Below are 14,004 nucleotides of genomic sequence, written 5' to 3' on the forward strand. Positions count from 1 at the left end.
TTGAGCTTCATAGCAATAAGGGTGAGAGGTTTGGAGTTAGAGGGATACATAGTTTGGGAAATTGTAGTTTTGACAGAGATTTAGCCTGTGGACCACCGTAGTTTATGTGGCCGCCTTGGTGTGTTGCATTGGTGCAGCCTCCAGCCTGCGTTGCTTCTGGCATCACCGTGAAGGGAGGAAAGCCGACTCTTGTGCTGCCCGGAAATCCATGCCTGCCTTGATTGACATTGATACTGAAACACCAAGTCAAGTTGATAGGATATGAGTTGGGAGGAGAAGATTTCCTTTCTTTGAGATATGCGTGGTGAAGATGTGCGCAAAGTAGGTTATACTTAAGGTTGTTGGATAAGGACGATTCATCATGGCTTACGTTAGCTGATACTTATGAGAAGCCCAATATGTTTTATTTATTTGGCTTGCTCAAGTTTCACGCCAGAACTTAATACCGTTTGTTTCCAAGATGTACAAGTTGCAGTTACACAAGCAGAGCCTGCTTGGCCCGGTCTCACCGGAGCAGTTTAGAAGATATGCATTCTGATTGAGGGGGCCACAAAGAATAAGGCTGGACTGGTTGTCTTTCCGGAGCGTTGTGTTCCCCGTATTGGATATGGTAGGCCGTCTTCGTTGATTGGATGAAATCGAATATCGCCAGCAGGGAATTTACTATGTATATCACTTGCGCAGATGATACGTAAGACGAACCCGTCTGATCAGGAAGAAGAACTCGCTGTCTCTGGCATCCCCAGAAACAGAGACAGTTAAGACTTGGCCAAGAACAATGCAATCGCCGTATCCTTGGTGTTCGCTGAAGACAACAACCACTCGCTATATACCGCGCAGGTAACGATTGGGGCCGACGGCGAGATCAAGTGCCACAGACGGAAGATGAAGCCCATGCACATGGAGCGTACCGTCTTCGGCGACACCTCGGGCCACTGTCTGAGCAGCGTTGCTCAATTACCCCTCGCCCGCATCGTCGCTTTATCATGCGGGGAGCACACGGAACCGCTGCTGAAATTCAACACGATTGCGCAGGAGGAGATCCACGTCGCTGCCTGGTCCAGACTAGACCCTCATCCTGGGGGAGACATAGTGTGGTCCATGCCTGTCGAAGGTTGTTTCTTTATCCTTTGAGGATATCAGAGATGTCATTTGCTAAGAAACCAAACTACCATACCACTCAGGATGTGAGACAATCTCTAGAGCGCACGTAGTCGAGGCCTGTGTCTTCATCCTACACTGCGCGCCCATGATATATGAAAAAAGTGTCTATGCAAGGGGCACGACCGGTAGCCCTATCTTCTCCACCCCAGGGGGCGGTGGGTCTGCCGTCTTCAGGCCTGATGGCAGGCGGCTTACGAATCCTCTTAATTGCGCAACCGAGGGCATTATGTATGCGAACTTGGCTGTGGATTTGATCCTCGAGGCCAAGATGTTGCTGACTGTACAGGTCATACAGTCGACCTGATTTGATGTGGCTGTCTGTGGACCTGACCATCAAGAATGTGGCGAAGGAAGATGTGGCAAGGAGAAGGGGGAAGATGGGATGTGAGAGAGTCTGTGCGAGTGATTGGTTCATTATAGAGTGTTCGGTGGCTGTACCTGAATGTTCGTTAGAGCCATGTCAGTTCAAATTATTGCTTGATACACGGTGATATAGCGTATTTTACAGAAGATAGTGTCATCACTCAGACACTATTTCAAGGGATAAGTAGTTCATTTCCTGACTCAAGTTTACCAATGCAAAGAAATACCAGATAAACTGAAGAGATTTGAATGTCCATCCTTTGCACTTACAAGCTCAAGTATTTGCATATTCTGGCTGCCAATGTCACTTGCTCGTTCATCTTTGTTGTTCAATTGTTTTCTAGAACTGAAGGAGTTGTGGTTCTTACTGCGGCTGCACTGCAGCTGCAGCTGCAGACCGTCAACTGTCCAGTCCACATATAGAGTACTTTGTACTAGTCCATCAATGGAGTAATCTCGGCTGATTGCCGATAATGCACTCTGCAGATCACCACTAGGGTGCATGGAACTTTAACCCAAAGCTTGGCATGACAGGGTGAATGCCATCTCCCGAGATCCAGTCAACTTGCTCCGAAGTTCTTAAGTTCCCATGCATGATATCGTCACCTATGCATCATCACTATTGAATTTGCTCTTCCTGAATCTACGCTTGACGACCATGCGAAAACACAATCGCTTGCTGTGAGCCACTGTATGGACAGCAACGGACAGAGTGACGAATCAAAGGGAGACAAGTTCACAAGCCAATGCTCTTGGCCCGACTCTAGGATGAGAAATGGAGCCCGATCCATCAGCACTGCTTGAGCGCTCTGTGTCGCGACTGTCCACAGCTTCAGCACAGAGTATCAGAGGACATGGTGTGCAAGCCAGGTCTAGATCCAGGGTCAAATTAAAATCACAGCCGTCAAGCTCGGCTTCTTCGATCGCAGCTTCGGACAAGTCACTGACTTCATTCCCATCCTTCTCTCCTGAGTCACCGCGCTACGGTCGTTCCCCTACACGCGAGACGAATGTCCTAGCGACACCCAACGACCGGAAAGCTTCGAATGCGCAGACTGCCTCTTCGATAGTGCATAGCTTGACCTCCACCGACACTCAGAAGGCCGAGCAGCGCAATGCGTTATTTGAGGATACTCCCCTGGCTACCCGCAATATACCCGGCACCCTGCATCTGGCAGACGACAACCATATCGGGCGGCTGATAGCCCGCCACGGGGCGATTGAATTAATCCGCCAGGTGGCAGAAGATATCGCACAACGTGATGTGCAGATTGTCAATCTGCGACGGAGGTCTGATGAAAGGGAGAGGGCATTGAGAAAGATCATACTGGAATGTGGTCTTTCCAATCTAGACCTGGAAACAAGGCTGCGCGCAGTCGAAACAGAGCTCAGGGCCCAGGACCAGTTGAAGCGTGGGGGCGACGGAGGAGTGTCCGATATGATGAATGATGCGATGCACGATTCAGTGTCCTACGGCGGCTTTGCATCGGGAGATATCAATGATAGCACGATACGGGTTAGTACCTTGTCCGTGCCCAAGGAAAATGAGGCACAGGGCACCATGAAGGGCTGGAAGGACTGGATCCTTGGGGCTGGGTCAAGTAAGAGGAACAGTAGGACTAGCAGCATCAATGGCGACGTAGCCAAAACCGGAGTCCGATCCCCGGCATCTGGTGATCGACGTGCACCCCTACAGGAAGACCTATTCACCCCTCCAGACACGGAGTCGGTCAGAAGTTCGAGCAGGGCCTCAAGCATATACTCTGGGCAGGCGGGGCAAGCCTCGAGGAAACCTTCGTCTCTGGCCAGCATGGCTCTGCAACTTGTTGCTGGCCGAGCCAACGGCCGTGATGACGACTCCATTAGAGGGAGGTCGAATTCGACAGGTCAGGGTGGTGGTGGGTCCCTCAGGGCATCTTCGACGGCAAGTGTGAAAACCAGCGCTTCGACCAGAGCTGTCTCTACCCAAGTTGGGCCTAAAGCTCTTATGGCTATGCGGCGGGCGACACCAGCACCACTTGCTGTCGCTGGTCGTACGCAACCACGAGAAAGATGGGGGGACACCGTGGGCACCAGCCCAACGGAGACAACAGCCAAAAGGCCCGATAACTACGGTCCTGTTGAGATGGACACCATCTTCTCTCCAGAAGGCCAGCCGCCCACTTTGACGCACATTTACAACAATTTTCTGGGTAGCGACCTGACGGATCGGTTCGGTTTCATTTACGACCAACGACGCAAGAAGAGGCAGCGAGAGGCAGCACAAGTTGCGCGTCAGGTCAAGCGAGGCAGTCGGACCGAGATGCTCACGGGTGGTCGACCGGGCATGTCGCCGAATCTGCTGGAAGATAATGCCAGCTCCATCCAGGAAATCAGCAGCGATGATCGGTCAGATACCCCTACCTCAGCTGAGGATCTTTTGGACCAGAGCAAGCACAAGCGATGGCAAGATTACCTCAAGATCGCTACTTTCCCCACTGAATTGTTGTCCCACACACCTTCCATTACCGCCTCTGGATTGCAAGTATTAGAGGGAGGCGAGGTTCCAAAATCGCCTGGCCTGATCACGTCGGAGGAACGTGGATTTCTCCCCTCGGCCAGCACCACCGCAGCTGTCAACAGTGAGGCGGCAGCACAACCGGAGGAAGATGTACCTGCGGCTACCTTGGTTAAAGAAGATGTCGAGCCTGTCAGACTCTTGCTCAAGCAATTGAGCGATGTGCACGATGCGTTGCAACGAGACAAGTCTACTCGCTGGAACGAATTTTTGCGGAAAGTGAGAGCGGAACGTAAGCGCGAAGGCGAAGCGGCCGCCGCAGCTGCTGTTGCCGCCGCCGAAGCACGGTTCCAGCAGGCGCCATTGATGATCCCCGAAGCCAAGTTGGCCGATGGTGAGATCATTGGCATCGCTGATTTGGGCGTGAAGGGCAAAGTGGGCCGGGCTAAATGGAACGAATTCCGCAACCTGGTACTTGGTGGTATACCCGTGACGCAGCGACCAAAGATCTGGTCTGAATGCTCGGGCACAATCTTCATGCGTATTCCTGGCTACTACGATGATCTTGTCTCTCAGTCAGCCGAAGGCGATGACCCTCAGGTGGTTCAGCAGATTGAGCTCGACATTACTCGTACGCTTACCGACAACATCTTTTTCCGCAAGGGGCCTGGCGTAGCCAAGCTGAACGAGGTTCTGCGCGCCTATGCTCGACGCAATCCCAAGGTTGGATATTGTCAGGGGATGAATCTTATTACGGCAAATTTGCTCTTGATTATGCCCTCGACCGAGGACGTATTCTGGATCTTGGTCTCGATGATTGAGCACATACTTCCCGATGGCTATTACGACCACAGTTTGATGGCCTCTAGGGCAGATCAACAGGTCTTGCGTCAGTATGTCACACACGTACTACCGAGGCTCTCACAGCATCTCGACGAGCTGTGCATCGAATTGGAAACCTTGACATTTCAGTGGTTCCTCAGCGTCTTCACGGACTGTCTCTCCGCCGAAGCACTTTTCCGAGTATGGGATGTGGTACTTTGCACCAACGATGGAAGCACGTTCCTGTTCCAAGTTGCCCTCGCTCTATTGAAGCTGAACGAGCAACAAATACTTCAATGCACCACACCGGCGGCTGCATACACGTACATTAGCCACCAGATGACCAACCACGCCATCAGTATCGACGGCTTGATCAAAGCATCAGAGGGGTTGAGAAAGGTTGTCAAACGAGAGGATGTGGAAGACAGACGTACTAAGGCCATCGAAGCCGAAAAGCAGCTCATGAAGGAGCGCGAGGAACACAATCAGCTCCGTCGCATGCAGAAGGCTCTGACTGTGCCCGCCGTCGTCACCACCGAGAGTGCTTCGGCTGTGCCCAGTCCGCTTCATAGTCCAGTACCGAAAATGAGCGATAGCGAAACCGCCAGCATCATTAGCCTGAACGCTGGCGACTCGGAAGAGGACACCAGGAATGCTACGGTCAAGGCTCCGACATCACTCGAGGAAGAAGCGTAGTTTGGACTTGGATGAGAAACGGACGAGGATTGGAGATGTCGATGGGCGATGGAAGGCTTTCCTTGATTGCACACTCAAATCACTCGCGGCAATTTTATCAGGACGGTGTTCTATATTATAGATCGGACTTGAACCATGATACCCCCCTTCACTTCACAGATTTTTATTTTATTTTTACATGTGTCGTTAACCAGCATTACGTGCGACTTGATGTTCAAGTAGACAGGGCAATCAAAAGTGAATTTTGTCACGATAGTTTGATATGATATTTGGCGTATAACTTTGGGCTCAGAATGAATATATGAATGTACATGAATTTCATCGTTAATAAGAACACAGCATTAACATTAACAAATACTTTCGTTATTGGTTGCCTTTGCCACTAATTTCATTATTCTTCAGCGGGTCAGTGGTAGTAATGTAGGTCTGAAACGACCGTATTCGATTATGCCCCGGTTTATACTGCTCAACCTTGGACGCCACCACCCTGCGTACCGTAATACCGATGTTTCCGCCTAGCGAACTACGCACGCTGGCACGAGTGCTCAGCGAAAACTCCTCGCGCAGGTTATTCTCCAGGGGTGGAGGGGGCGTTAGCATAGGATCCCGGGCTAGCCTCCCGCCTAGCAGGTGGGCATCGTCTAATTCCGTCAGGTTACTGAATCCCGGGCTGGCCACCTGCGTGAGGAGGACGGGGCGGCTAATTGTCTTGGTGCTCGTGCCGCCGGCTTTGGTGGTGGGGGATGCGGTACTACCGCTGCGGCCGAGACATTTAAAGACTAGGGGGCGGGTGAACGGGAGATTGGCGCAGATGAAGCCGGTTTGGACTTCGACAGCGCTCCAAAGGCCGCTGGCGACGGTAGTGTCTGTCGTCGCTGTTAGGTAATCCTGTGGAAGCATGGGTGTGGAGGTGCAGAACTCACGGGTGATATCCTCGGACACGATCTGGGTCAAGGCGATGATGCGGAATACGCTAGCGATGCAGACACTATAACTGGCCGTCAGGAAAACACCTCACTTCATAGTGGAAAAACACTCACAAAAACCCCAACAGAAATAAAAACGTCAACGACACCTTCCGGCTCGTGCTGCACTGCAGAGTCCAAATAATCGGCAACGGCATAAAAAGCACAACAGCATCACCAATCACATTGATGATACCCGAGCTGAGGTACAGTGCGCCCTGGTTGAAGCACTGGCCGTCGGTGGCCTTCCAGAAACTGCCCATGGGCGTGCACTGAAACATGAAGGAGAAGAAATTGGCGACGAAGCTGCACAGCGAGAAGAGTGCGACGACCACGATAGCGATGCGGAAGCGGCTCGTGGTGAAGGCCCGCCAGTAGAAGAGCAGGATGCCGATTTTGACACCAAAGACGCCGAGGGCCCAGAGCAGCATTAGGGCGTACAGGTTCTAGACAAGAGGGAAGGCTTTTAGAAACTGGGGTTCAGAGGGGAACAGTTGAATATTGGCTCGGGACTTACTCACCTTTCGGAAGCTCTGGAGTGTTTCGTCGTCCAAGACGTCTTGATGAACCCCTGAACCGAATACGAGTCCTATACATTTTGATGATTAGAGGAACACGCCGCAACGTAGACCGGTTCTCTGAAGGAAGATGGCGACTGACCAATATAACCTCCAGCACCCAACCCGATGACGACAACCATGACCAACATCATCCAGTAGTCATCCCACCACAGCTTGGCCGCCGAGTTCATACGGCAGTACAGCCGCAACACGAAGGATATGACGGAGCAGACCAGACATGTTGTCACGACGCCCACCGTGAGCCGTTGCAGCTCTGCCTCATAGGGCCAAACCGACATGGTGCAAACGTGGGAGGGTAATTGCTGCCTCCAGCAATCACAAAAGAAGCAAAACTAGTTACATGGAGAAACGAATGGAAAGGGGAGCAACAAGACTTCGGAGTCGATCATCCTGGACATTGTGCAGCATGGCTGTTATGTATTCATTCACTCCGGCCGGCGGACCAGACGAACGCTCGAACATCATTCATAGAAGCTGCGGGAGCAACAAGCTTGGAGCTTACAGCAGTGTTGTTTTATTCTTATTTCCCTGCTAGGACCGTTGGCAAGAAACTCTAGTCACGAACGTTTTGAGAGCCTGAACCTTGTTCATAGTAGTGTGCAAGAATCCCCCACCCAATCGAAATCCACCCCGCTGGATCCGCGCTACCGGTTTTTGATGTGGGTGAATAAACGGATTCGGAAGCCTTTCGACCAGAATCTAGCATTGGTGCTTTGCAGTGGTTCGAAGACGAGTTCCCAATGATCGTTCCTAGATTGGAGCATGAGGTATCAGTATCCAACGAGAACTTCAAGTGCCGAAAGGTGCACACAGACGCATCCAACGATCTAGGCCCGACGTCCTCGGGCTTGGACTGCAGATCCAGTTCGTCTGACCGGTCTTTCCCAACCGTCACTCCGGCTACGACAAAAATAACTGGCAAGCACGAACCATTGGCGATTTTGCTTTGAGAAGTTAAGCATGTTTCGAGGAAAGACCAAGGTATCGGTAGCTTTGTTGCTACTTGCGCAACTGCTCCTAGTGTATGCTAATGTAAGCTAGCACGGGAATGGCCGACCGAGGGGCGTGTATGTACGCAGCCGGGAAACCTACGTTTATCGCATGTTTTTCGATGCTTTTGACGTCCAGGGCTATTCCTGGCTTCTTCGATGTCAGGAGCATGCTGGTGACGTTCCTGTTGCGACGCTTGTTCGCATATATCAGACGACGGCAAGCAACCATCCGACCTTGGCTCAGAAGTCCAAATTGCAACTGTGATGGCCTTCTTGCCGAAGACTGACGACACTTTTTGATCGCATACGGAATTTAATTGTGAAACCTGGCTCATCTCATAGTCTGTGGTTTGGTCGCATTACATGCGGTGCCCCGGATGGCACACTATGATGGGTATTATGGGACGAAGGGCTTCACAACCAACGCATAAATTGGCAAGTGCGTTGAACAAAAGCCATAGCAGCGGACACGTCGATCATTGCCGTTGTGTATTAGATTCCAACCTTTATCGTTGATATTTGTTCAATCACTGTTGCGGCTACACGCTCATCCGGTTACATATCCACGTTAGAGGCAATCCCATGCATTCTGGTGAACCTAGAGTCGTTCGAACAACGAGAGGCAACTTCCAAACCTATCAGTGAGGTTGGGTACGCACTAACCCCCAGGAGGCACCCTGCTGGGCGTGTAGATTAACAGCAACAACGTGTGCAGACATCGCGTCTTGAGCGAAGTCAGCTTCCAGGCAGCTGCGTGCCAGGATTGGTTGCCATAAATCAGCATTGATGGTGTATATTCCATTTCTATTATCGATGTAATCGTTTCCAAGACTTGCGAAGTCACAGGTGACACATTCGACTTCCCAAAGAGTCCAGAGCCGTGATTCTGATTCGTCGAACCACCCGCCGACATGCATACACCAAGTATCCACAAAGCTTCCCCCTGTTGCTCCACCCGATGCCGATGTATGTCCCCATTCGTGCTGCTACCGTACTACAGACGCTGACACGTACAAGCTGCTTACCTGCTTTGTGCACTCACTTTACGCATGCGGACCGCAACCGGCCGGTATTCCCAATAGCGAAAAATACCTACTCCGCAACGCCGAATAATCGTCCCTAATATATCGATCACAAATATAGAGACGCAATATTGGACACGATCCAGTCATAGCTGTCCGCCCTGAAGTCATCCGACAACAAGCTGCTGCTCCCGGCGTTGAACTGCATCAGCTGCTTGCTCTCGGTCCACTGCGGCCAGTTGGGGTATGAGTCCGCGTCGTCATTCGGATCCAGATCGTACAGGAAATTGATATAGTAAGTCTGCGTAGCCGCACTGGCGTAGTTGGGCAAGAGTCCATAGAACACTTGCAGCAGATCCGAACCGTGGAAAGTTCCCAGAATCGGCGTTCCATAGTCGTAGCTAGACAAGTACGACCATGCGGGGACATCGGGGTTGACTGAAGTGCACACATTCAAGAACGCGCGGCGGGTTAGCGTGAAGACAAGATCGCCCAGGATAGCAGCGAGGCGCTTGAACTGGGGATAGATGTTGTTGAAGATACTGGTTCTGAAGGGACTACCTGCTGTGATCGATTCATCGTATGTAGCCACTAACGTCTCCAGCTGGTCATTGGTGGCGCCGTGGAAGAAAAATTCGCTCAAGTAGCTGACGATCAAAGCTCCCGTGGTGATATTGGGTTGGAACAAAGCAAAAAGTGTCCCCTCGTCTTCCTGGTTACCAATAATCATAGGCACCGCGGCGTACTGGCCGTTCGAAGCAAGCACATCCGGACTCTGCGTGAGAGCAGTGCCATCGGGCCGCGGCACGTACGACAAAGCGACTGAAGAGTAGCTGAGGATGCCAGGCACGCTGTTGGCTGCATTCAAAAACGTGTCATAGTCGGCACTGCGCAGGCACTCGAGAGTGTCCGTGGCCGAGGAACAGCCCGCTTCAGCAACCACTGTGTCGTAGATGATTTGCCCCTTGGGACAGTCCACTGGATCAGCTGGTGCAAGGCTCCCACTATTCATGATGGCAGCGCGGAACAAAGGGCTACCGTTGTACGTATTATCGCCATTGTATAGTGCCATCTGATCAAACACACTGATGGCCCCAGCGCTTTCACCCCAGATGGTGACCTTGTCTGGATCGCCCCCAAAAGCTGCGATGTTGTCGGCAGTCCACTCAAGACCCATGCGCTGGTCAAGGAGCCCCAAGTTGGCCGAGCCGTCAGCCAGAATCTCGGCACCAGGCATGAAGCCGAAGCCACCAACTCGATAGTTGACAGAAACGAAGATGAATGGCTTTCCGATTTTGACCCCCTGAGCAACGAGACCAGACCCGTCGTACATTTGCGGGCTGCCAAGCTCAAACCCTCCACCGAAGATCCAAAACAGGACGGGCAGCTTTGCGTCGGCGGCCGTGCCAGCCGGGCGCTGCACCCTCATCGTCAAGCAATCCTCAGTCTGATCCGTGACAGTCTGGAACAGTCCCGTATTGAGCAAGTTGCCAAGAACCGAAGTCAACAAGCTGCTCTCATCGGTAGAGAAGAACATCTGAGGGCATGCTGGGCCGAACCCTCTCGCGTCGACAGTCCCAAAGGACGAGTTGAGTCGGACAGGGGGCTTCAAGCGGAGAGGCCCGGTCGCTGGTTCAGCAAACGGGATACCACCGAAGTTTTCGATACTGCCGATGGACGACCCCACTACAGTTCCAGCCGGGATGACGAGCGTCACGTCTGTTGCTCGATCTTCCAGGGCTAGGGTGGGGTTCGGAGCTGGAAGCGCTGCAGCCAGGCCAGACAAAACTGCCGCTGCAGCAAGGCGAGCCAGCCTCGAACACCCCATGTTGTCAACGGAAAAAAACCCCCAAAAACGCCCGCTTGACGAGACTCGATAAAGCGAGTGGTGGGAGCCGTTACTGTTATGGCAGAGACAACAAACCAAGAATACGTTGCAGATGAGCCAAGGAATGGGAAGTTGGGCGTACATGACGACGTCAATAAGGGGAGCGATGACAAGCTTTATAGACTCACCTGTCGTATTTGCTTGTATACTCGTTCTTCGATGAATCTGAACCAATTGCCGTGTATCTGGGAAGGCGTACGGTTGGAACACGTTGCGCATGATTGACTCGGCCGGTGCCATCACGACGAACCAGCTGACCACCCCAGTGGAACATAAACAAGATGGTGACCAGGCTCATCGGCGTCCGGGGACTAGACTCGCGCGAATTTCCCCTTTCCGCAATTCCTCCATAGTGCTTGGACTGCAAACTTGCTAACGGGCGCAAGATATGCAGGCGGTATGACCACTTTGCCTGCCCCATCATGAAGACGGAGGAACCAGCATCTGGGATATGGGGAGGGCCAAGCTTTTGGAATGGGAAACCACACTTTCGCGATGGAGAAGCTGGCCCACGTGAAAGTTTTTTCCTTTTCAAAGCGTGCCTGGGTCCCCAAGCCGAGGCAGCGGCCCTTGATAGGTGCACACTCGTCCACACTGTCGCACGAACAATAGCTGAACAGGCACACCAATATTAGGCAGCCTAGCCGTGATGTGCAGCTAATGCCAGGTCTTGGAGGAACAAGGTGTAGAAGCTTTGGGGGGTGGGGGGGTTGAGATTGGTCCTTTGTGGTACACACGACGGCGGGTATAAGGGCTTGGTGTAACCAATGGGAAGGCGCAGATTACCCCGCGTTCCTCCGCATTCACAACGTGGTGGTGTGGGTTGCGTACTATCGTAGCATGTTCAGATGGCCAAGGACTGTTGGAATTGCCGGCATCGCTACTAAATTGTTTCCTTCGCGGGGTTGGAAAAGCACCTAAACTTAGGTGCGTAAGTGGCGTTGTGCCAGCGACTGACCAATATCAAGACCAGAATACACGGAACATTTCCCTTTTGGACCCATCGTCCTGCCGGTGACTTGCATGATCGTGTAAGGCGGTGCCGATTGTATGCAGCTGGGTGGGACTTCATCTCTTCCTCACTGGAACTTCGTCCGTGGTTCTATCCACTAGCGAGGGTCATCCCCGGAAAACACCCAACACCCCATCGCGAATGGGGAATCGACTTCGTAACACGATAGCTGTCTCTTGCTATGCAAACTCATCACATTGGATATGTGTGAAGGGTTCGCAATACCCTACCGCCTTTCGGGCCACCAACCAACCTGCTCGATATGGATACGAATTCCAGCCGCATGATCGCTTACAGCTTTTCTTCTTTATTGATATGGGGGTGTACAATGGACCGAATAGAAGCGGCACCCCCGAGAGCCAGCCAAATACGACATAATTGTATCAAACAATGGACACACGTGCGACCAAGGACCGCCGTATGGCAACATTATTGTTTTTCATCTATGGAAGGTTCATAAGTTGTCTGGGAAGCACCGGAATGTGTTGGGTTCAAGCTCAGTTTCTGGGCCGGGATAAGTCCGACTAGTAAACCGAGCAGCTATAGCAAGAGCCATTATACCAAGAGCCATACACGTGCGCAAATCATGCGGATTGCACCCTGGACTGTTCAGAGGATGGAACCCCGGTTCTCAGAAAAGAAAAGTCCGTTGCGTGCTCGAAGGTTTTCTCAGCCTTCAACTTCACTGCACAAGCCGTGGAATAATGAGTATAGACGCCGGTTATCCTGCGAATGCCTTCTCTATCCAAATAAGCATATTTACTCTCATTTTCTAGCATTAGGGTTTTCATCATCCGGACAGTGGTAAATATCTTCGACCTCAATGAATTCGACGAAGCTATTCAGACCGGGTCAATCAAAGTATGCTCCACAACTCAATCCGAATATGCCGTTCGCCAATGTGGTTCCAAAGCAAGGGAACACAAGTGTTTGCCGGATCCGAGTATTAGGGACTGTATTGGTACGTGGAGAGAACTGCCCAATCACCATCCCCCGGGAGCTCCCTAAATACACTAGTTCGGGCCTTATTTACCTATAATAAAAGAGCAAACTTACTGCACCAACTTCATTAGAGTGTCTGGAGAGTGTTTAAAGCCGGTGCCTTGTATCCCTCTACACCTGAGGCCACACCTGCCTACACTATTACGTAAAGGGGTTCAGAGTTCAGCATGAAGTACGCCTAGAATTCCTTGCGATACGGAACCTAATTCTTTGTAATGAACTCGACGACGTAAAGGCATCGGGAGCGGCACGTATCTACGCACGGAATGTACTACTTACCTAACTAGGTAGTTCCAGACAAAGCGAGCCCAGTAGTCATTAGTTTGACTGATATTTACCTCTAGGTAGAGATACTTATTTTGCTTTACAAAGGGACTCAACTATTGACCTTGCATGGGCGACTGATACGAAAAGGTAGGGGGACCCACTGGTTAGGTGAATCCCATTCAATTAGATACTATAACGTTGCGCACTGCTGCATTATAGCATCCTCCCCCCTAGGTGCACGCATCAGCGACGAAGGGGACCGTAATAGACTACGAAGGGGACCCTGGCCTAGAAGGATCGGACCATAGGGCGCAAGTAATCAGGGTAATATCTAACGAGGAGGCAGCGAATGAAGGCCGCCGTAACACCGAGGGGTGGAATGGGACGATGGCAGATAAGTGGCTAATCGTAGCCGAGTCGGGCCAGAGATTCATGAACTATTTACCGGTTGAGACGAGAACAGAGCTAGACCAGGCGATCGATGGGGTCATCCAAAACCTCCAAGAGATCGCCGACGTAGCGGCCCCTAGATGTACTGTTGGTAGAGGCGCCGGGACCCCGTGGTGGTGCCCCCAGGTCAGCAAGGCTTGCGCTGAGACGAAGAGGCGACGACGAGATTACCTCCACGTGAGGTCGCAGACTAACTGGGACGAATACCTAAGAGCTAACCAAAAACAACGGCTCGAAATCAGCGAGGCACAGGCGGAGCTGGTATGAGAAGCTCGAGAGGACG

The 14,004-nt window shown here is 51.9% G+C and overlaps 5 protein-coding genes across 5 annotated transcripts; 2 read left to right on the forward strand and 3 right to left on the reverse strand.

Moving 5' to 3' along the window:
- Nucleotides 1–297: 297 nt before the first annotated feature.
- On the forward strand, nt 298–1,468 carry BCR38DRAFT_461801 (carbon-nitrogen hydrolase; the record flags this gene model as incomplete). The annotated part of the gene is made up of 5 exons (XM_040862564.1): nt 298–325; nt 461–516; nt 556–610; nt 764–1,114; nt 1,185–1,468. The coding sequence occupies 5 exons, from the start codon at nt 298–300 to the stop codon at nt 1,466–1,468; spliced, it is 774 nt and encodes a 257-aa protein (XP_040709998.1).
- Nucleotides 1,469–2,068: 600 nt separating this feature from the next.
- Nucleotides 2,069–5,849, forward strand: BCR38DRAFT_451615 (rab-GTPase-TBC domain-containing protein). The gene has a single exon (XM_040861474.1). It carries the CDS (start codon nt 2,303–2,305, stop codon nt 5,540–5,542), a length of 3,240 nt encoding a protein of 1,079 aa, XP_040709999.1. The 5' UTR covers nt 2,069–2,302; the 3' UTR covers nt 5,543–5,849.
- Nucleotides 5,850–5,905: 56 nt separating this feature from the next.
- BCR38DRAFT_528676 (uncharacterized protein) lies at nt 5,906–7,626 on the reverse strand (the record flags this gene model as incomplete). The annotated part of the gene is made up of 5 exons (XM_040865435.1): nt 7,168–7,626; nt 7,029–7,096; nt 6,583–6,953; nt 6,466–6,530; nt 5,906–6,408 (listed from the first exon to the last, which is right to left on the reverse strand). Exons 1-5 carry the CDS (start codon nt 7,364–7,366, stop codon nt 5,906–5,908), a joined length of 1,206 nt encoding a protein of 401 aa, XP_040710000.1. The 5' UTR covers nt 7,367–7,626.
- A 15-nt stretch (nt 7,627–7,641) lies between these two features.
- On the reverse strand, nt 7,642–8,415 carry BCR38DRAFT_505523 (uncharacterized protein; the record flags this gene model as incomplete). Its single annotated transcript, XM_040864924.1, has 2 exons — nt 7,642–8,099; nt 8,181–8,415. The coding sequence occupies 2 exons, from the start codon at nt 8,413–8,415 to the stop codon at nt 7,642–7,644; spliced, it is 693 nt and encodes a 230-aa protein (XP_040710001.1).
- Nucleotides 8,416–9,211: 796 nt separating this feature from the next.
- BCR38DRAFT_469580 (putative extracellular lipase) lies at nt 9,212–11,230 on the reverse strand (the record flags this gene model as incomplete). Its single annotated transcript, XM_040862811.1, has 2 exons — nt 9,212–10,842; nt 11,119–11,230. The coding sequence occupies 2 exons, from the start codon at nt 11,228–11,230 to the stop codon at nt 9,212–9,214; spliced, it is 1,743 nt and encodes a 580-aa protein (XP_040710002.1).
- Nucleotides 11,231–14,004: the final 2,774 nt, after the last annotated feature.

The sequence above is a fragment of the Pseudomassariella vexata genome (assembly GCF_002105095.1).
Source record: "Pseudomassariella vexata strain CBS 129021 chromosome Unknown BCR38scaffold_24, whole genome shotgun sequence".
Lineage (NCBI taxonomy): Eukaryota > Fungi > Ascomycota > Sordariomycetes > Amphisphaeriales > Pseudomassariaceae > Pseudomassariella > Pseudomassariella vexata.